This window comes from Apium graveolens, chromosome 7 (assembly GCF_009905375.1).
Source record: "Apium graveolens cultivar Ventura chromosome 7, ASM990537v1, whole genome shotgun sequence".
Lineage (NCBI taxonomy): Eukaryota > Viridiplantae > Streptophyta > Magnoliopsida > Apiales > Apiaceae > Apium > Apium graveolens.
This window is the reverse complement of record NC_133653.1, coordinates 216,651,963-216,676,203: the sequence shown is the minus strand read 5'-3', so window position 1 is coordinate 216,676,203 and position 24,241 is coordinate 216,651,963. Positions and strand designations below refer to the sequence as shown.

The window sequence follows — 24,241 nt, the reverse complement described above, 5'->3', positions numbered from 1 at the left end:
ATGTTTCGGGTATTGCGCCTAGACAACAAATGAATATATTTGGAAAAATGCACGGAGGAGAGGAGTAAGTAGGGTGTCATGCCCAACACTTGAGAAATGTCGTGCGAGATTTTAGAAAAGATAATTTGGGTGTGAATGATGCGCAAGCGGACTTGGATTTGTTACATAGGTTAGAAGTGGAAAGTGGAGGAAATTTTTTTATTCGGACTTTATTTGATGAAGAAGGAAGATTGTAGTATATTTTATGGGTTGACCCCCGGTCGTTGTTGGCCTCCAAAAATTTAGGCGATGTGGTTGCATTTGATACAACATATTGAACAAATAGGTATGTTATGCCGTTTGTGCCGTTCACCGGGGTGAATCATCATTATCAGTCGGTTCTCTTTGGATTTGTACTAATGCGTGATGAATTGAAGACTACATTTGAGTGGGTTTTTGGTACTTGGTTAGAGGTCGTTGAAGGAAAAGCACATTTGGCTATTATCACCGATCAAGATCAAGCGATGGTGGGGGAAATTCAATCTCAACTACCGAACATGACACATTTGTTGTGTTTGTGGCACATTAGTAACAAATTTCCGGAGAAGCTCTCAACCTACTATGCAAAGGAGGAATTTAAAGGTGACTTCAACAATTGCATATATCACTCGTTGACCGAAGAAATTTTTGAGGATAGGTGGAAAGCATTGATCTTGAAGTACAAGTTGGAGGATAATACATGGTTGCAAGGCTTGTATAATTTGAAGCATAAGTGGATCGATGCTTATACACGTAACATTTTTTTCGCGGGTCAAAAAACAACTTCAAGAAGCGAAGGAATGAATGCGTTTTTTGATGCTTATGTAGGGTCTTGCATGGGGTTGAAAGAATTTGTTGAGGGTGCACAAAAAGCGTTAGAAAGACAATTTATGCGTGAGAAAGAAGAGGATTATAATACACATCATAAAATTTGTTACATGCGACTGAAGACCGCCTTGGAGCAACATGCCGCTTCCATTTATACGAAAGATATGTTCAAAAAATTTCAAGACCAATTGGTTGAGGCCGCAAAGTACTTTATGGAGAAGGATAGAGACCGTTCCTTTGAAGATGTGGAGGATACGTACTATAAATGTTATCGACCATTAATGGTTGAGTCTAAGAGAACCACTTATCTCGTTACCTTCTATAAGTTGTCATTTCGGGGTTCTTGCATATGTAGAATGTTTGAGCATTCGGGCATGTCGTGTCGTCATATTATTATCGTGTTGACAAAGAGGTGTGTGGCCGAATTACCGGAATATTTTGTGAAACGGAGGTGGACTAGGGATGCCAATAGAGTTGATGGTGTGTGTGGCGCCCCAAAACCCGGGGTCAGGAGTCTCGGAGGCCACGCCATCTAAACTCACACAATTCATACTACAGTATATAAATACTCACGCTTCACGACCCCATACTTATCACACACACACACTTACAGGTTATTGTCTTGGAAATGAACCATCATAACTAGAGTAATTGTCAACCATCAAGTGATAATTATTACAACCCAAAAGTAATTAATCTTATCGGGGAGTGACCTTTAAGTAAGGCTAGTCTGCCGGCCAAATATACGTTTCTTGTTTCTTACCTTACATAAGTCATACTTATAAATAAGTCGAACTATAAACAACTGAAAACTAATCCAGCTTATTCTGACTACATGTGGTACAGTACCAAACAATCTACGGAACAGCTGGCCATTTCCTACCCGTTTCCTGGTTGTGGTTCTCATGACAAGCATCTTAATTCACTGTTGTGTTGTGTCAATTTAAGAAAACAAGTGTGAGCTATAATGCCCAGCATAATAATGTACAGTATGAAAATGACTGTATGATAACATCATATATGATAATTATGTTTTATTCGAAAATAGTTTTCTTTGGTGATACACATCTTCTTATGAAAACAATTCTTTAAGGGATTTTAATATCCTGCGAATACCTTAATAGTGATCCCACCACCTAGGCTTGGGTTACGGTATTGCATCTCAATTCCAATTGGAAGATTTAGGACACTCGTTAGAGCCACCGTATATGATGATAAGTCGTAATACGATAATAGTAACCTTTTCTACTAGTAGAAGGACGACACCTTCGTATCCCGGTTATCACCATTGCCGCATTCGGGCTACGGGTCCCATTTTTGGGTATATACATACTTCACAAGTTCCTGAGTACACAGAGTACCTTCGCCTGCGGTACCTTTGGTAGTTCATCTAGCACACATAGTACCAGAGTCTACCCCTCCCTTGTCCTTTAAAAGAATTCTATCAATCTCGAGAACTCGAACCACATCGAAGTTCCCCAAGCGTTTTGCTTGTGGATATAAATAGCTTATCTCTCTAAGATATAAGTGTATATATGTATATACGTACTTCCGAGAATTTCGGAGGAAGTACTAAGGATGTGAGTTGACCGTTGTCAACAGATAATTAATAAGGGGGAAAAGTTTCTCCTTGAAACTATATTCAACATATTAAATAAGTCTGGATAATATTCACCGACGATCTAAAATTATTCGAATGATATTCTGAAATCAGAAAGTATATTTTAAATTAGGATCTATGATTCTTAAATCAATAATAAACCCTTTAAGAATAATAATTAATTAAATAATAGTCGATAAATAATTAAACCTCGAATGAGTTTCCTCTCTAAAAGAATATTTAAAATAATATTCCTCAACTAGTTTGTGTCTATATAATTAATAATCTATAATGATTAATCGGGTTTGAAATAAATAATCGTTGGAGTATACTACTCCCATATAAAGGAATAAGTATATCGTATTTATTATTCAAACCATAAATATAGTTGAGGTAATATGATCGTTGGGAAATCGTTTAAATAAAAGTTCTAGATATTTTAATATTTCGTAAGTGGACGATGAGTCCATTTAAAACGTACTACTATGGACTTATAATCGCCCTATAATATCACCGGAATGATTCCCGGGTTTTATCTTAAATCCCGACCGACTCTCGGTCTTATAATATGTCACGCTTAAAGCGGAATAAACATTTCACAAAATATACTTATCGTACAACATCGCTTTATTATGCGAAAATTTAACAACTACGTATCATGGCAAGCATGGTATTTATGCAATGATAGTAAAACAATCCTTTCACAATACAACAGTAAAATGGAGTTGGGTTCGTAAACTTACCTGGGTATCTCGAGGTGGAGGATGCTCTAGGTTCTGCTCGGAAATCTATAACCATAACACAATTCATTTCGTTAGGTCCCGTTCTAATTTACGGCGACTCGCACTCATGTGCTACTTATTATGCACCCTCTCGACTTATACTACCCTTATTATTCCTTTAAGTCATTATTCACATTATGGTCACTTTATTTTTCTAAGTATCTTAGGTTCATTCTCATTATCGTCGTCGGCTCCGCTTATGGATTATCACGGTTTCTACTCGCGCGGTCTCGGCTCCGACATTTTTATAAAATTGAAAAATATTTATTTTTACTTTAAATTTTTATGAAAGTTAGTAAACTCAATATGTTACTCTCTGTAAAAATTTCATAATTTATGAACACTTTTAAGTCGATCCTTTATATTTTCAAAGTTTGTAATTCATAGCAGTTTTTGTCGCGTAAATCACTTTTAGTAAAACGGCCATAACTTTTGATCCGTAAATCAGAATCAAGCGATTCAAGTGCCTAAAAGATCCTTATAAACTTTTCTATCCTAAACAAAGGTTATTTTTCAAAAAACTATAGTTTACAACTTCGGTACTTTCTGCATAAACTTAAAGTTACGATTTGTTGGTTTTAACGAAGTTACGTTTACGATCGGGGTTTCGTTTACACCCAAACTCTTAACACAACCACCAACAATCATCATATCATCATCAACACACAAACTCTTCTCAAGAATATCATGTTCTTGAGTCAACAACAATCAACCTTAAATCTACTTAACTTAAACACCAAGATTTCATCAATACCACTCATGATGAAGCTAGGTTTACTACCACATACTAAATGGATCTTAAAAATGAATCTTAAATAAAGTTGGGCCAAAGATTTTTACCTTTCTTGAAAGCTTGAGATGTGTTCTTAATGATGGTGGAGGCTTGGAAGTGCTTGGTATGATTTTTGGAACCTAAAACCACCATTGAAATCAAGAAACCAAAGATAGGTTACTATTCATACTATTCACTAGTGAGTTTCTTGAATTTATTTCACCCATCAAACCTTGATGAAAAGAGATGAAAGAATTTTCTTACCTTATTTTAATTGCTAGGAGGCTTGAGAATTAATGGGATGATTTTAGAAGAGCTAGAACTTTGAGTTTTGAATTTGAATTTCCTTGGTGATGATGAAATAGCCGAATGGAACAAAGTGATGGAGGGGGGGGGGTATTTATACTACTCTTGGTTGCTTAGCTTGGTTGATTTACTAGGTTGCTTCTAGGAAGATGGGGTGATATCTTGCACTTGATTTTATTCTTCCTAGTATAGCATTCTAGGTTTATTCTTTGTAGCAAATCTTGGGGACAAATCTTTATAGCTTGCTAGGTTACAAGCTAAACTACATGGTTAGCTTCCTTAGCACACTATTTTGCTAGCTAGCTTGATCATCCTATGGTTAGCTCACTATTTGATGAAGTAACCATGGTTACTTTCTTACCATGGTTTAGTTACTGCGTTACGTTTATTTAATCATTTATGTGTTCGCTCGGTTGCTTAAACGTTCTTCGTAATACTTACTCGCAATTGGTTCGGGAAGTAATTCCTTTCGTATTCATTCCTTATATTTTTAATTATCTTACTTGAATATAAATCCATAGGGTTTTAATCTCGTAATTATATTGTGATTCCCGTAATCCTCGATGAGTCGTAAATACGGTCGTTTTTCAAAGTTCGTTTTTTTCGAAAACTAATAGCGTTTACATACACTCATTTGTTATGTATAATCGTAATATCAACTCCGAAACTCGTTTTCTCATGCACTACATAGTGTGGGCTCAAAATATTTTCCCGTCCGTCAGGGTTACTATTTATTAAACATTTTACAAGGTCTCAAAAATTCGAGTTATTACAGTCTTCCCCTCTAGCAAGGATTCCGTCCCGGAATCAATTAGAAAATAAGTGGGGATATCTATTCCTCATTGTGTCTTCAAGTTCCCAAGTTGACTCTTCGACATTTTGATTTCTCCATAAGATTCTAACCAGCTTCACACTCTTGTTCCTCAGCACTTGTTCTTTCTGGTCCATTATCCTTACTGGCTGCTCGATGTAGGTCAGGTCTGGTTGTAAATCTACCTGCTCGTATTCTATAACGTGTCGTGCATCTGCATGGTACTTCCTTAACATGGACACGTGGAACACGTTATGTACTTGTTGCAAATTAGGAGGCAAGGCGAGCTCGTAAGCTAGAGGTCCTATTCTCCTCAATATTTCAAAGGGTCCTATGAATCTGGGACTCAGCTTCCCTTTCTTTCCAAATCTCATCACTCCTTTCCACGGAGATACCTTCAATTGGACAGAATCTCCTACTTCATATTCCTTATCATTCCTGGTCTGGTCGGCGTACTTCTTTTGTCTGTCCTGGGCTGCTACCAGTCTTTTCCTGATGAGTCCTACCATTTCTCTAGTCTGCTAGACTAACTCTGGTCCTAAGATCTTGTGTTCTCCGACTTCGTCCCAACATAGGGGAGAGCGACATCTCCTTCCGTAAAGAACTTCATACAGGGGCATTCCTATGCTAGCGTGATACCTATTATTGTACGCAAATTCGATCAGGGGTAAGTGGTCATCCCAATTTCCTTTGAAATCAATGGCACATACTCGTAGCATATCTTCTAGGGTCTGAATAGTCCTTTCGCTTTTTCCATCAGTCTGGGGGTGGTAAGCGGTACTCATGTTTAGCCTGGTGCCTACGCATTCCTGGAAGCTTCTCGAAAATCAGGAATTAAACCTTGGGTCTCTATCTGACACTATGGCTACAGGAACGCCGTGTCTCACTACAATTTCTTTCAAGTAAATATCTACCAACTTGTCTACGGTGTATCTTTCGTTGATTGGTAGGAAGTGTGCGGACTTGGTCAATCTATCTATGATAACCCATATGGCATCATGATTCGTCTTTGTTCTTGGTAAGCCTGTCACAAAATCCATGGCTATATGCTCTCATTTCCATTCCAGAATATCTAGGGGTCGTAATAGTCCACTAGGTCGTTGATGTTCAGCCTTCACTCTCTGGCATATCAAGCACTTGCTGACCCACTCTGCTACTTCTCTCTTCATGTTAGGCCACCAATAATATTCCTTAAGGTCACGGTACATTTTCGTACTTCCTGGGTGGATTGAATATCTAGAGTTGTGCCCTTCGTGCAGCAGCTCATCTTTTAACTCTTGCACATTTGGAATCCAAATTCGGGACGCATACCTCATGATCCCTTTCTCATCCTTCTCGCATCTCACTTCTTCACCGGTCAATGTTCCTCTTTCTTCACTCATCTTCTTTTCCTGACATACTCGTATCTTTTCAGTCAGCTCTGGCACTAGCTTAATCTCAAATAATCCTTCCGTTCCCTTACTGGTCATTCTCACGTCAATTTCCATCTTCTCAAATTCCTTAATCAACTCCTCCGATGTCATTATCATCTTGAGTCTTTCCTTCCTACTAAGGGCGTCAGCCACCACATTGGCTTTACCCGGGTGATACAAAATTTTACAGTCGTAGTCTTTTATCAACTCTAACCATCTCCTCTGTCTCATGTTCAGTTCCGTTTGAGTGAAAATATATTTGAGGCTTTTATGGTCAGTGTAGATCTCGCACTTCTCACCGTATAGGTAGTGCCTCCAAATTTTTAGGAAAAATACTATGGCTGCTAATTCTAGATCATGCGTAGGGTATCTGCTCTCATATTCCTTCAATTGTCGAGAGGCATACGCTATAACTTTGTCGTGCTGCATTAGTACACATCCTAATCCTTTAAGCGATGCGTCGTTGTATATTACAAACTCTCCCTTTCCATCGGGAAGAGCGAGCACTGGTGCTGACACCAGCCTCCTTTTCAGTTCTTGAAAACTCTCCTCACATTTCTCTGTCCATACAAACGTTTTTGTCTTCCGGGTAAGTCTAGTTAGTGGATCGGCTATCTTAGCAAAATCTTGCACGAATTTTCGGTAATGTCCTGCTAAACCCATAAAACTCCTAACCTCTATTGGGGTAGTTGGTCTTTCTCAATTGGATACCGCCTCTATTTTGGCAGGGTCGACTAAAACTCCTTTGCTACTCACCACATGTCCTAAAAACTGAACTTCTCTCAACCAAAACTCGCACTTCAAGAACTTGGCATACAATTTCTCATTCCTCACGATTTCTATGACTATCCTCAAATGTTCTGCGTGTTCTTGCTCTGTCTTTGAGTAGATCAGAATATCTTCTATAAAAACTATCACACATATATCCAGGTACTTTTTGAACACTCTATTCATCAAATCCATAAAGGTTGCGGGTGCATTGGTTAACCCAAACGACATAACTAAGAACTCATAGTGTCCATATCTAGTGCGAAAAGCAGTCTTCGGTATATCTTCCGGTTTGATTCTCAACTGGTGATATCCTGTTCTTAAATCTATTTTGGAAAAATGTACAGCTCCCTTGAGTTGGTCGAATAGGTCATCAATTCTGGGGAGAGGGTACCTATTCTTAATAGTCAGCTTATTCAGCTCTCGATAGTCTATGCATAATCTCATACTGTCGTCCTTTTTCTTTACGAACAATACTGGCGCTCCTCATGGCGACACACTAGGTTTAATCATTCCATTATCTAATAACTCTTGCAGTTGAGAAGCTAGTTCCTTCATCTCAACTGGGGCTAGCCTATATGGGGCCTTGGATACTGGTGCCGTTCCTGGTACTATTCTATAGCGAACTCTATTTCTCGGTCATGTGGCAATCCTGGAAAGTCCTCTGGAAATACATCCTCGAATTCGTTTACTACGGGTATGTCATGTATATTAGGGACTTCCTTCTTGGTATCTATCACATAAGCCAAATAGGCCTCGTTACCTTTCCTTAATAATCTTTTTTCTTGTAGCATGGTTAGAAATTTATGGTTCTGTCGTTGACCTTTAAACACTACTTCTTTTCATTTTGCACTCTTATCTTTACTTTCTTCCGTTCACAATCTATTTGCGCTCCGTTACTGGATAACCAATCCATTCCTAAGATTACATCAAATTCTCCTAACGCGAATGGGATTAGGTCAACCTCGAAGATCTTCCCTTCTAATTTCAACTTGCACTTAGGGTGTATTTGATTTACAGGAATTATTTCTTTGTTTGCTATTTCCACTCGTAATATCTCACGTAAGGGTATGGCATTAAGTTTTAACTTTTTAACAAAATCTTGAGATATAAAAGACTTGGTTGCTCCAGAATCAAATAGGACATTTGCATGTTCAGAATTTAACAAAAGGGTACCTGCTATCACGTCAGTGTTTCAGACAGCATCTTGAACGGTCATGTTGAAGGTTCTAGCAGCTGGGGGTCGGTTGGATGCAGCTTTGCTCATCCCTGAGGCTGGGGGCTTCAACGTTGGGCAATCCTTTCTCATGTGCCCTACCTTCCCACATTGGAAACACGTTACATTGGGTAGGGTGCAGTTGTTGGCAAGGTGTCCAATTTGGTCACACCGGTAACATCTCAGAGGGGCTCTTGTCTGGGTACACACTCCAAGGTGTCTCTGCTTACAGCTTTGACACTCTGGTATTAGGGCGCGGGGTTGGCTATGAAATGTGGCCCTAGATTGCCCGCCGCCCTGGCCAACACTCTCACTCGGGGCCCTTCTGAATTCGGGGCCTCGTGCAGGTTGGGACACCGCTCCCCTGACAAACCTGCTTGGAAGGCTCCTGTTCCCGGATCCTATTCCTTGGCTTCCTATTTTCCTTTTCCTTCACACTCTGCTCACTGCCAGCTTCAACAATCGAGGCTTTCTGCACTAAGGTGGCATAGTCTGTCAGCTCTAACACTGCCACTCGGTTCTGTATCCACTGTTTCAGACCAAGATGAAACTTTCGCGCTTTCTTTTCTTCGGTATTCACGAACTCAGGCACAAATCTCGACAACTCAGTATATTTGGCCTTATATTCTGCTACAATCATCTTATCCTGTTTCAACTCCAAAAACTTAATCTCCATCTGAGTTTCCATAAACCTAGGGAAATACTTGTCTAAGAACAGTCGGGTAAATCTATCCCATGGGATCACAGCATCAGTTTCTAGGTTTCATTTGGACTCCCACCAGTAGTTAGCTTCTCCTTTCAGCATGTAAGAAGCGAAAATAGTCTTGTGTCGTTCCTCAACACCTAGTATCTCGAAGGACTTTTCTATCTCTTTGAGCCAGGCCCGTACTTCAATGGGGTCGGCAGATCCTAGAAACTCTGGGGATTTGAAGGCTCTAAAGGTAGTAGCTGCAGTTTGTTGGGCAGCATGTGGCTGTGGTGGAATAGGTTGTTGGTTCAGATTTGCTCTTAACAGTTCCATAAATCCATTCATGGGGTTTCCTCCCTGATGGGTATCCTCGGCCTCTTCTTCTATATATTCTTCCTCATCATATTCATTATAGTCTAGGTCTTCTTCACTTTCCTCATTCACTACAGGGTCAGGTTCACCTCGTTGTTGGTTAACAGATTCTGCGGGCTGTGCCCTGGTCCCTCTTCTACGGGGTGGCATTGTTCTGATATTGAAAATTGGTCAACATAGTTGTAATTATAACAGTTGGATTATTTTATTCGTATGTAAGCATGTCATTTATTATCTAGCAGGTTTTTTTTAAAGTGCAATAATATAGACATTAATTTCTTAATAATTCTTTAGATATATATTAATAAGATCTCCCATTTATATCTTGGGGAACGAAACAACTAGCTGAGTTCATACATGCCTGATTACAATCTATCACTACTAGTCCTGAATACTGAAATGAAAATACATAAGTCGTGTACCCTGAAGGGCTAGGAACGCTATCTACTACTAGTTATCCTATCAAAATTGGTGACAAGTCATCCAGCCTTCTTCAATGCCTATATCTAGTCACTAGTCACTCAGTCACTATCACTGCGAGTGAGGTCACACACCCTCCTCATCGCTCCTGCAATCATCAGCTCTGCATCAACTACCGGGATGTATCCTCCAACCGATGTCATCCTCATCTGAACCCTGGTACGGATATCGATCCCATCGATCTCTCTGTGGGCTATAGCTGGGGAAGCAGCTCTGAAATCCCCTGGGTGTCCTAGTCGGGTGGCTCTCTCAGCTGTCAGTGTCTGGCGTAACTCCACAATGCGAGCAGATGCCGCAGTGATCTCATCGTTAAGCTGACCCACTATCCAGTCGTATACGGCTACATGCATGGTCGCCGGTAGTGGTAGAGGTAAATCTGGGTCGCTAGAGGATATGTCATGAACCTCTTGGAACTATGTACGTATCGCCTCCTCCTCATCATCATCAGTATAAGGAATAGGGCTCTGAATCCCTGGAGGTGGTGTAGGAGAGCGAATAACCTGGTGAGGGTACATCTCTACATCCCTCCAGACTACGCCATTAGCTATGGGGACAGGAAGGTCAGTCTCCTCCTCTAGGACATCCTCAGTAGGGTCATCATCTGAATCATCAATGGGTGGGCTCTCTGGCTCGGGAATAGGGTCACAATCAGGAATCATGACATCATCAACATGATCAATCTCCCTCCTAGGCTCCACTGGTACCTGACACAATAGGCAAGGTGTTACTAACTTAGAGTCGGAATTCACTTGAGGGTAAAACTGTCAAGACTACCCGTGTAGCCCGACGACGAACTCGACTTGAGTTCTATTGATCATTTTATTATTATTATTATGTCTATGTATTTTATGTCCTATCGTTTCCAAGATTTGATAACCTAAGGCTCTAATACCATTTCTGTGGCGCCTCAAAACTCGGGGTCAGGAGTCTCGGAGGCCACGCCATCTAAACTCACACAACTCACACTACAGTATATAAATACTCACGCCTCACGACCCCACACTTATCACACACACACACTTACAGGTTATTGTCTTGGAAATGAACCATCATAACTAGAGTAATTATCAACCATCAAGTGATAATTATTACAACCCAAAAGTAATTAATCTTATCGGGGAGTGACCTTTAAGTAAGGCTAGTCCGCCGGCCAAATATACGTTTCTTGTTTCTTACCTTGCATAAGTCATACTTATAAATAAGCCAAACTATAAACAACTAAAAACTAATCCAGCTTATACTCACTACCTGTGGTACAACACCAAACAATCTATGGAACAGCTGGACATTTCCTACCCGTTTCCTGGCTGTGGTTCTCATGGAAGGCCTCTTGATTAACTGTTGTGTTGTGTCAATTTAAGAAAACAAGTGTGAGCTATAATGCCCAACATAATAATGTACAGTATGAAAATGACTGTATGATAACATCATATATGATAATTATGTTTTATTCAAAAATAGTTTTTCTTGGTGATACACACCTTCTTATGAAAACAATTCTTTAAGGGATTTTAATATCCTGTGAATACCTTAATAGTAATCCCAGCACCTAGGCTTGGGTTACGATATTGCATCTCAATTCCAATTGGAAGATTTAGGACACTCGTTGTAGCCACCGTATACGATGATCAGTCGTAATACGATAATAGTAACCTTTTCTACTAGTAGAAGGACGACACCTTCGTATCCCGGTTATCACCCTTGCCGCATTCGGGCTACGTGTCCCATTTTCGGGTATACACATACTTCACAAGTTCCTGAGTACAGAGAGTACCTTCGCCTGCGGTACCTTTGGTAGTCCATCTAGCACACATAGTACCAGAGTCTACCCCTCCCTTGTCCTTTAAAAGAATTCTATCAATCTCGAGAACTCGAACCACATCGAAGTTCCCCAAGCGTTTTGCTTGTTGATAGAAATAGCTTATCTCTCTAAGATATAAGTGTATATATGTATATACGTACCTCCGAGAATTTCGGAGGAAGTACTAAGGATGTGAGTTGACCGTTGTCAACAGATAATTAATAAGGGGAAAAGTTTCTCCTTGAAACTATATTCAACATATTAAATAAGTCGGGATAATATTCACCGACGATCTGAAATTATTCGAATAATATTCTGAAATCAGAAAGTATATTTTAAATCAGGATCTATGATTTTTAAATCAATAATAAATCCTTTAAAAATAATAATTAATTAAATAATAGTCGATAAATAATTAAACCTCGAATGAGTTTACTCTCTAAAAGAATATTTAAAATAATATTCCTCAACTAGTTTGTGTCTACATAATTAATAATCTATAATGATTAATTGGGTTTGAAATAAATAATCGTTGGAGTATACTACTCCCATAATAAAGAAATAAGTATATAGTATTTATTATTCGAACCATAAATATAGTTGAGGTAATATGATCGTTGGGAAATCGTTTAAATAAAAGTTCGAGGTATTTTAATATTTCATAAGTGGACGATGAGTCCCTTTAAAACGTACTACTATGGACTTATAATCGCCATATAATATTACCGAAATGATTCTCGGGTTTTAACTTAAATCCCGACCGACTCTCGGTCTTATATAATATGTCACGCTTAAAGCAGAATAAACATTTCACAAAATATACTTATCGTACAACATCGCTATATTATGCGAAAATTTAACAACTACGTATCATGGCAAGCATGGTATTTATGCAATGATAGTAAAACAATCCTTTCACAACACAACATTAAAATGGAGTTGGGTTCGTAAACTTGCCTGGGTATCTCGAGGTGGAGGATGCTCTAGGTTCCGCTCGGAAATCTATAACCATAACACAATTTTTACTTGAAATTTTATGGAAGTTAGGAAACTCAATATGTTACTCTCTGTAAAAATTTCATGATTTATGAACACTTTTAAGTCGATCCTTTATATTTTCAAAGTTCGTAATTCGTAGCAGTTTTTGTTGCGTAAATCACTTTTAGTAAAACGGCCATAACTTTTGATCCGTAAATCGGAATCAAGCGATTCAAGCGCCTAAACGATCCTTATAACATTGTCTATCCTAAAAGAAGGTTATTTTTCAAGAAACTATAGTTTAAAACTTCGGGAATTTCTGCAGAAACTTAAAGTTACGATTTGTTGGTTTTAACGAAGTTACGTTTACGATCGGGGTTTCGTTTACGCCCTAACTCTTAACACAACCACCAACAATCATCATATTATCATCAACACACAAACTCCTCTCAAGAACATCATATTCTTGAGGCAACAACAATCAACCTTAAATCTACTTAACTTAAACACCAAGATTTCATCAATACCACTCATGAAGCTAAGTTTACTACCACATACTAAATGGATCTTAAAAATGAATCTTAAATAAAGTTGGGCCAAATATTTTTACCTTTCTTGAAATCTTGATATGTGTTATTGAGGATGGTGGAGTCTTGGAAGTGCTTGATATGATTTTTGGAACCTAAAACCACCATTGAAATTAAGAAACCAAAGAGAGGTTACTATTCATACTATTCACTAGTGAGTTTCTTGAATTTATTTCACCCATCAAACCTTGATAAAAAGAGATGCAAGAATTCTCTTACCTTAGTTTAATTGCTAGGAGGCTTGAGAATTAATGGGATGATTTTACAAGAGCTAGAGCTTTGAGTTTTGAATTTGAATTCCCTTGGTGATGATGAAATAGCCGATTGGAACAAAGTGATGGGGGGTATTTATACTACTCTTGGTTGCTTAGCTTGGTTGATTTTCTAGGTTGCTTCTAGGAAGATGGGGTGATATCTTGCACTTGATTTTATTTTTCCTAGTATAGCATTCTAGTTTTATTCTTTGTAGCAAATCTTGGGGACAAATCTTTGTAGCTTGCTAGGTTACAAGCTAAACTACATGGTTAGCTTCCTTAGCACACTATTTTGCTAGCTAGCTTGATCATCCTATGGTTAGCTCACTATTTGATAAAGTAACCATGGTTACTTTCTTACCATGGTTTAGTTAGCGCGTTACGTTTTTTTAATCATTTACGCGTTCGCTCGGTTGCTTAAACGTTCTTCGTAATACTTACTTGTAATTGGTTCTCGAAGTAATTCCTTTCGTATTCATTCCTTATATTTTTAATTATCCTACTCGAATATAAATCTGTAGGGTTTTAATCTCGTAATTATATTGTGATTCCCGTAATCCTCGATGAGTCGTAAATACGGTCGTTTTTCAAAGTTCGTTTTCTTCGAAAACTAATAGCGTTTACATACACTCATTTGTTACGTATAATCGTAATATCAACTCCGAAACTCGTTTTCTCATGCACTACATAGTGTGGGCTCAAAAGTTTTTCCCGTCCGTCAGGGTTACTATTCATTAAACGTTTTACAAGGTCTCAAAAATTCGAGTTATTACAGTGTGTTTCCATATCACATGCCCGGAGATGATGTCTCATCCCATGATTTGACTCCAACGGAAAGATTTAATCATATGACTTTACTCACTATGGGGTTTAGTCATAGTTGCATGGCGTCGAAGGAATGTTATGAGTATGCCGTGAGAGTTATTAATCGAGAGACCGAAATTATTGAGAAAATGCCCGTGCATGGGGTGGAAGGTGTTGGAATTGAATTTGATACCAAAATTAATCAAGAAAGTGGAGAGAAGTTGCACGAAACTATTTTTGACCCCGTTGTTTCGAAAATCAAAGGACGCAAAAAAGAGCACCGAATTAAAAGTCCCGTTGTTTATGTAAATATTTTAATTTTAATTTTATTTATTTTTGTTCTAATTAAATTTAATTTCAGTTAATTTTATAAATTAAAATTAACTAGGGCGTGTGTCCGCTCTATCTACACGATATTTAATATCTCATGTTATCAATTATTTGGAGCATTCTAAATTTGTTTAAAAATTGAATAATTGTGATTCTCAATGACGAGTTAAATGGTGGTAGCACAACTTTAAAATAACAGGGTGTGTATCCGCTTTATTCATGCGATATTTATTAATTGAATCAACTCTTTATCTTATTTTATAATTTTAAAAGTTTCATAACTTTAGAACTTCTATATAACACTATTTGGAAAATTTAATATTATAGTAATATTAAGATTATTGTGATTGTGGTCGACAAATACAATTCATAGAATGTAAAAATATAAAAAAGGGGTTTAAGAGGTTTCAAGAATTAAGTTCAGTATAAAAGTTATGGTACTAAAACAGATTCAAAAAATGACTGCTTACTGATTTAGCCAAAAAGTCATTTATGTTGAACAACGAAATAAATAGTGTAATCATCCTCCATTATGACAAAACATAGTTTATCATTCACAGCAAAATTATTCTCCTTGATAAACTTATCCCCCAAATGAAAATCTTGGTTTGGAAGTTGAAGAGACAATTCCAACCTTCCACTTCCGTCTACTCATTTTTAGAAGGACATGTTTGACATGCTTCCAAGTACGTTTCTCCGGAACAATCCGAGATGGAACATACTGTACATTAAAAAAAGAAATATATGTTCAGAACATATACTGAAGTTTATAGATAAGAAAACTATAATATCCGGAAAAATTATGTGAATATTTTGGTAATAAATAAATAAATATTATGTGTTTATATGAGTTTAAAATAATTATTGACATGATATGACATGCAGTAGTTGTTATATGTGTTCCCGTAAGGACCATAAAATTTTTCGATTATTTGTTACGTGTTTAAAATGCAATCATATGAAACAATCCACAATCTGGACGCGTGTTTATTTGCGTTTTTATCGAGGTACTTGTTTTATTTTGTTTTATGTGCGTTTACATGCATTATATGTGTTTTCAGGGTTTTCTTTTAATTTATAAAATGTTTCTGTTTCTCGAAAATCAACGGACCGGGACCGCACCGAGACGCCAAAGCCCACAAAATTCAAATTTTAATTTTTATAAAATCATGCATAGTTCGAATATCCATTATTTTTACATTTTTGGTTTATTCACAATTTTTGGGGAATTTTAACATAAATTTTATATTTATTCGATTGAAAAATTATTCCTCGTAATCATTATTTTTTGGCCTAATTATTTTAATTAAGGGATAAAAATAACCTTAATTGATTTTGGGGTATTTATTTTTCCAAAAATATAAATAGCTGGATTTTATATTTTATTATTCATAATTACCCAAATAAAAAGAAAATAAAAAATAGAAAATCAGTTTTGGGTCCTGTCCCCTGACAATCATGTGTCATGGAACCCTTAACCCACACATCACTTCCTGACTGTTGGATGAACAATCCAACGACCAGGATTTAAAAAAAATCGCCTTTCCGCGCAAAAGAACCGCATAACGATATCCACTCCGCGTAAAATAACCGCGGAACGGGTAATTACCTTCGTACCCTTAATCGCCTTCCGCGGTTATTTAACGCGAAAGATCTGGGAATCAGATAAAACGGGTTCTATCGACCTGTTCCCTGTGTTAACCCTAGAAAACTAAATCAGAGCGGTTTGAGGCGATTTGAAGGTGATTTTCTGGCGATTTGCAGGCGATCCATCACTTCATTTTCCATTTCCCAACTCAACGGCATTAAGGTTCGTTATATAATCAAAAAACTATGTATGTAATTCCGTATATATATGATTTTCGCTATTCAATGTGTATATATGATTGCGTATATAATTACGTATATATATGATTCTATATGTCTGATTCTCGAGGCCCGGGGTATGAACGATTATATATATATTTCGGTTGTTGGATTATATGGATAATTGGGTTTTTGGATTCGTCCGATTCATTTTTATATGTATAATTTTTGGTTTTTGTATTCGGTTTTGGTTGAATTGCGGTGATTTTCATCAGTGTTGATGCTTTTGTTAACGGTGTTTATTGTTTTTTTTGTTAAAGATTGAATCTTGATGATATTTGGTTGAATTGTGGCGAATTTATTTGGTGTTGGTTTCGTATTGTTTTATTTTGATTGAGTAGTTGAATTAATGGTCTGAATTTTGAATGTAATGAGATATCAAAATATACGAATTATTTTGGTGTTGGTTTCGTATTGTTTTGGTTTTGTTGAGTAGTTGAATTAATGGTCTGTATTTCGTATTGGTCTGGATTTTGAATGTAGTGAAAACCACTGTTAAACAACTTGTCTGTTCAGAATATACGAATGAAGACTTGTGTTTCTCTGCTCGCAAAGTATGAGTAGCCTATTCTACTTTTTTTTATCTAGTTCACCTTTATCACCATGGCTTGTTAGCTGATTTTGTTTGATTACGTCGTTCTTTGTATATATAATTGAATGATTATATTGGTTACATTTAGTTTATTGAATTGGTTTCATTTTTATTGTTTCAGGATGGATAACATATTGCCGGGTCCAGTTAGTCAGGACATTATCTTTGATAACTCCTATCATGTGAGTTTGGATGTTTGGGAGGGACATGAACGAAGTCCTTTGGAGTGTTATTGTGGGAACAGGAACATGCGTATGTGGGTTTTGTCTGATGCACAGAAGGACTTGTTGCATAGCATTGGTTTTGGTGTGTTTGCAAATCCGGGTGTGGTTTTGCAGAATGATGTTAGGCTTGTCACGACACTTGTTGAGGGGTGGCGTCCTGAGACCAACACCTTCTTCATGAGACATGGGAAATAACAGTGACTTTGGAGGATGTTGGTTATATCTTGGGTTTACCGGTTGCTGGACATGCGTTAGTTGGCGATGGTATGGATAGTGGTTTGGCGTATTTTTCGAGACACTGGTTTGAGCCGTTGGATAAAGACGAGGTGAAGGAGGCATGGGCCAGAGCCGGCATAAAGTACAGATGGTTGTATCAGAGATATGGAAGGGCTGATCCGAGGAGGATTGCTATCCACACACAGACATACTTGCTCTTGATCGTTGATTCTGTTCTATTTCTTACAAGTAGTAGGAATGTGGTGCACCCGAAGTACATTGGACACCTTCGCTATCTTACGGGTGTGCAGAGATGGTCTTGGGGTCCTGCGGTTCTTTCATATCTGTATAGGGGGCTCGAGCATGCAGCACAGAAAGGGGCCAAGAGGATTGCATGTTGTACGTGGTTGTTGTAGCTGTGGGCATATGAGCGGTTCTTGATTGGGAGACCTCTTCATGGTCCTATCAGGGATTCATATCCAGTTGCTGAGTTCTGGGCTAGGACGGCTGAGGAGGTTGTTGATGAGGAGGAGGAGAAGGAGGCTGATGAGGAGGTGGAGGAGGAGCCTAAGGGGAAGAAGGGGAAGAAGGGAAAGGAGGTGAAGGGGAAGGAGGTGAAAGGGAAGTAGGGGAAGGAGGTTAGGGGGAAGAAGTTGACGGAGGTGAAGGAGGTTAGGGGTAAGGGCAGGGGAAAGGGAGGAAAGGGTAAGGTGCAGGCTGATGTTGTATCTGATGATCCTATAGATGAGGATGTTCCTAGGACTGGGATTGTTGTTAAGAGGAAACGGGCTATAGGTAGGCGTGATAGTAGATTGGCGCCTCATCATAGTTTGCCACATTATAGAGGCGAGTTTGATGGAGTTGCAGCTGATATTATGGCGTGAACGCCATATACCCACTTTCACGAGGTGGAGGAGGATTCAGATGGGGATCATGACATATCAGTTGAGGATTAGGAGGCTCATTTCTTTGGTCTTTCAAGGATTCCAGTGCTATGCTATGATGTTATTGAGTATCAGCATTCTGATAGGGTGATGAGACAGTTCGGGTTCAGATAGGGTATTCAACGGTCACCTGTTAACATGACAGAGTATAGGAGGCCTATGATTCCGTTTAATCCCTATGACTGATGGGGTATATGGTTTGTTGAGATTGGTGAGTGGACCCGTTTTAGTCAGCACCCCGAGGTTAGAGTTGATCATCAGCCAGACGCAGTGGATGATACAGGCTACATGCAGTGGTACTCAGGCATTGCACGGATGTGTGTTGGGAAGCCACATCCATTGCCAGAGCCACAGTACAGCACACGGGAGTTGTTTAACAACTCATAGGCATTTGACCTTGTAAGTTTGTTAATAATTGTTTCCCCGATATTTTTTAGAATTGTGCATTTCTTTCTGCGAGGACCTTGCATTTCTTTCTTAATTGGGCGAGTTGTGGGGTAGGTCCACAATTAACCAGGTGGACTACATATTTCTTCCCGCGAACGTGAACCAGAACCATTGGATTCTCATGATATTTTCTGTGAAGGAATGGACGTGATGGTACTTGATCCTATGAACTACAACGCTAAATATCCCGAAGAGGAAGAGTGTGTGGTAATAGTTCCTCGACGACACCTTATATTGTAATTTCTAAGTCTTTCCTTATTACTTTCGTACACTGATGTTATTTTTTGTTGTGTGTTAGGTTGGAGTTGTTACAGGTATGCTTGGTTATGTTGGGAAGAATAGAAATTTCCCAGATGAAGAGCCTTTAGTTCATGTTTGGGATGCAATGCCTAAACAAGATAACTACTCAGATTGGGGTGTGTATGTGTGCAAATATATGGACTACACCTTACAGGGATATGACCTCGCTAAAGTGCGTCTGCCTCGGACGTGGAGACCTTTCATTATAGGATTGCGAAGGAGCTTCAAAGAGGGATGACTAAACCATACCAACACATCGCATGAGGCAAATGATGAAGAGGGTAGCCGGAAAGAGTAGTAGTTAGGTCATTCATCTAGTTGTGTAGTTTAGTTGAACTTGTGACTTAATCTTATGCTTGTGTAGTGTAGTTGAACTTGTTTCGTTACATTCAAACATCATCGCGTGCCCTTTATTTGGTTTAATGACAATTGAAACTTGTTTCGTTTATATCGGTCGTTTATTGACCGTGTCCCTTTCCCGTTCCTTTATTTAGTTTTTTGTTTCTATTTTTTATTAATGGCCCCCATGCACTTGTGTGCAAATTTTAAAAGGTTTGGAAAATTTTCAAAATTTGAGGTTTTGTAAATTTTTCGCGATTTGGCCCATATTTGGAGGGGTGCCTAAATTTGGAGATTTCTTTTTTTATAATTTACAGGTTGCTGTTGTTTAACTGTGCATATACTGTTGGTTGTTTAGTTGGTATTCTGTAAAACAGGTGGGATGGTGCCTTTACAAAAGGCACATTTCGAAAAAAAAATCTGTCCTTTCCGCGGAAAATAAGCGCGAAAGGGTTAATGCCTTCCGCGGTTATTTTCCGCGGAAGGGCAGAAAAATTCTGAAAATTTTATCCCCTATTTTATGTGAAATCTGTAAAATAGTGATGTATTTGAACTATATGAACTGCATTATGCGATAAAATGTTGATTAAAACATCGTTTCTTATGACTTCCAAAATTTAAGAATTAATTGGCTATAATGACTAGCATATGGTCATTTTACCAACTTTGTATGTAAATTCCCATGCATGACAAGCATAAATATTACAAAATAAATGTGCATTCTATTTTATATCACATTAAAAGAGTTATGTTTTGACATAATAAGTTTTCAAGTAATGCATCAATGACAAATTAGAAATTACATAATTGTTGCAATTCAAATCCAAATAAGTGCATAACTTGTCTAGTTTGACAAAATTACATTAAAATACAACAAAATACTTAAACAAAGGGAATTCTCGTACGAACTACCCTAACTAACTAAATATCTCTAAAAAGTTAGAGAAGCCGCCCGATAGTCGGTGTGTTGAGAACCCGGGGGGCGTCGGCCCTGACAATGCATGTAACCCAATAGAGCACAATAACACATCCTTCGCGGAGCAAACCTTCAGTGACTTCGACATGGGTCTCGTGATCATTCCATATTGTGAAAGGAATGGTTGTTGACCCGTCGTAGAGAGTGAATTTGCACCATGGTGCACGCCTCCAAGCCTATGCGGTGGTATCGTCACCACGTAAGTGGGACACCCAACCCTTGACGTGGTTAATGCGTACCTGGTCCTGGGTGGCACCCTCACGAGGCTTCAACTTACATATATCCGCGATCCTATTACATTCCACAATTTTACCGCCATCCCATTCGGACAGTCTCCAAGGGCCATCGGGGGACTCCTTACCCAAGTTCAAAAACAGGAGAAAGTAAGGCGGCACATTTCTCCAAACTCTTACAAACATGCAAGGAAGGGTTAACCAGTGGCATGCTTTGGCCCAAATCCTTGAACGGTATGCCTCTTCTTCTGGAGGGTGCAACTCCGGGTCTTCTTCCTCCACCAGAGGAGGTCCTTCGTTAAACCGTGCTAGTTCCTCGCTCCATTCACAAGTGATTACATCCAACTCGCTAAATGTTGGTGACATACAATCCTCTAATTTGGAGTCCGAGTCCGAGAATGTGTTGCTAACGTGAGACACCGACTCGCCATCCGAAGTATTGGCCATTTCACCTACATATAACAAGAACAAATGCATGTTAGCAAAATGAGGTGGAACAAATGCATGTTAGCAAAATGAGGTGGAACTACTAAAAGCACGACAAAATAATATATAAGAGATTGTTATATAAAATTTGAATTACAAATGGCCACTTTGACTTTTTCTCAATTCTTCCAATTTCACTAAACATTTTCTAGCATTGAAAGGATATCGTCGATATATTATTTATTTTGGAATTTGTACGATTAAACATAAAATTAAGAACACGTAGATCCTCTCCATTAGGGCATGAATTTAATTGATCCAAATCAAAGTCAAAAAGTCAAACTAGCAGAATCATGTCTTTTAAACAGATAAAAGAGATATTCCATTCTTGCAAATTATCAAAACTATATCTTTATGGAATATATCTCTAAGGCAATATGATCAAAGAAGAAACATCAAGATATGATATTTCTTAGATCTGTGTTGCAACAGGAATATGGGCAACAAGCTCGAATAAAGAATATATCAGAAATATTCTTTAGAAGTCTCGTGCTATATCAAAAATATTTAAACTCTTCGCTCCAAAATATATCTCTACATATAATCAAAAAAATTTTTATTCAAAGATTATTAATATTCATGATTGGAATATTAATATCCAGTTCTGCAACTCAATTATGTATACTTACAGTATTTTTCTCCCGTTTCGTAAAATCAGCATTTCTCGAAGAAAATTATTTAAAAAATACTCAAATACATTTCCTATCACCCAAATATATCACATAAATTAGGAAATATATTTTAAGTATTTATAAAAGTTAAAACTTTGGTCAAAAGATCCATCTCCTTTAATTCAAGACCAATGGTATTTTTACTCGGAAGAAAGGCTGACAGAACAGTTCCAATTTTAGATAAAATACTTCCACATGCTAGAATGACTTGAAATTTGGTATGGATCATTTAAATGGTATTTTCTAAGTATGGTAAAAAATTCGTAGCTTTCAGAGATTTTTTGTCTGGGCACAAAAATCGAGGCAGTTGGTCCCACAGTTGACCAAGTTTGACCTATCTACCATTGACTAAATTTGACCAAAACTTGGAGGACATCATTTTATATTATTTAAGTAATTATCATATTTTTTATGGTATTTATTTAAGAGTTTTTGGGTGGTCATAATTTAATGGTGCTTAATCCTTAATTAAAGTAATTATGGAATGATTAAAAGAAAAGGAAAATATATATTTAATATATATATATATATATATATATCAGCTGAGATTTGAATCAGTACTAGCTTGTGCTTCCTTCCCACTTGCAAAGAAACACAACCTACATGTCATATCATCAATCCATGTGATACACTCCATCCACCATCCATTCCTTCTCAAATCTTCACCATTCATTCCACCCAACTTCTCCTATAAATAAACCCCCACCCCAACCCTTTTTCTTCAAGCTAAAGAGCCAAATACTTGCTGGGACTTTTTCAAGAAGTGCCTCTCTTCATCTCTTTCAAATTCTATACACACACTTCTTCTCAAAAACCTTCTCTCTCTTCTATATACTTACATATATACAAGGTTTTTGAAACCCAAGCTTAGCTTCACCCAACCAAGCTTTATCCCACCAAGTGAGCTCATTCACTACCACTTCCCGGCCACCCGAAGGGCTGCCCAAGTTCGGCCAATAGCCAAAATCCGGCCGAACCTCCGGCGAATTTTTCCGGCGAACTTTTCCGACCGTTTGTCAAAAGTGGTTAGTTTTAACTTCTTATTTGAGTTCTTTGTATTTAAGCTTTATACTTAACTTCTCTACTTCATCTTAAGCTCTAATACAAGCTCTCTTATAAAGGAAGTTATCAGGGAGAACTTAGATTCGAACTCGGAATTCGAATAAGTACTTGATCTTCGTAAAAAATCATTCCAACAAGAAGATCTAAAAAGAAAAGTACTTTATCTCCAAGGGGAGATTATATTTGACATAATTACGAGTTATCCAATTATTTCTTGCACTTTAATTGGATCTTGGCTAACATTCATTCGTGCTCATAAAATAATTACGAAGTAAAAGTGTAATCCCTTCTATCATCTCTAGTGTTCCGGGGGATTATTACTTGTCTCATATAAACACTTCGTAATTTGTCAAATCTTAAAACGGATCGTACGAGTTAGACAATTACTTAACGCTCTTTAACTGGATCTTGTCTAACTAATAACGTACATATAAAATATTACGAAGTAAAAGTGTAATCCCTTCTATCACCTTTAGTGTTCCGGGGGATTATAGTTTGTTCCATATGTTAGGTCACACACACACTGTAGAGGGGGTGAATACAGTGTATAATACAATCAAATCGAACTTTAATATATTAAGTAACAGAAAACAAACTTTATTGAAATAATAAACTCTGTTACAGTATGGAACTGTTACCTTTCAGTGATGAACAAATATCACGAGAGCTGCTAGAGTTACAATGAATAATCTTCTCGAATATATGATAACACTTATACTGTAAACCCTATGTCTGTGTTTATATACTACAAAGTTACAAGATAATCGCTAATTGATATGGAATATAATTCTGCTTCCTAAAATATATCAATCAGATATCTTTTCTTCCAAGTATTCCATTATTCACGGAATTCCTTCTTCATGCATATCTCTTCTTATGTTTATCTCGATCTTCTTTCCTTTAATCAGCTACTGTCCTTCTCTGATCATCCTTCAGCACTTAAGTTCTGATATCTAACTTCTGATGATTATCTCCTGATAATATAAGTACTGATATCCTTAAGTCCTGACTTCCAGTATAAGTACTGATCAACAGTTAAGTACTGATTTGTCCTGTTAAGTAAGATCTGAAATCTAAA

The 24,241-nt window shown here is 37.8% G+C and overlaps 1 protein-coding gene across 1 annotated transcript; it reads left to right on the top strand.

Annotated features, from left to right (window-relative positions):
* Window positions 1-332: 332 nt before the first annotated feature.
* LOC141674476 (protein FAR1-RELATED SEQUENCE 5-like) lies at window positions 333-17,684 on the top strand. Its single transcript, XM_074481180.1, has 2 exons — window positions 333-1,258; window positions 17,387-17,684. The coding sequence occupies exons 1-2, from the start codon at window positions 333-335 to the stop codon at window positions 17,682-17,684; spliced, it is 1,224 nt and encodes a 407-aa protein (XP_074337281.1).
* Window positions 17,685-24,241: the final 6,557 nt, after the last annotated feature.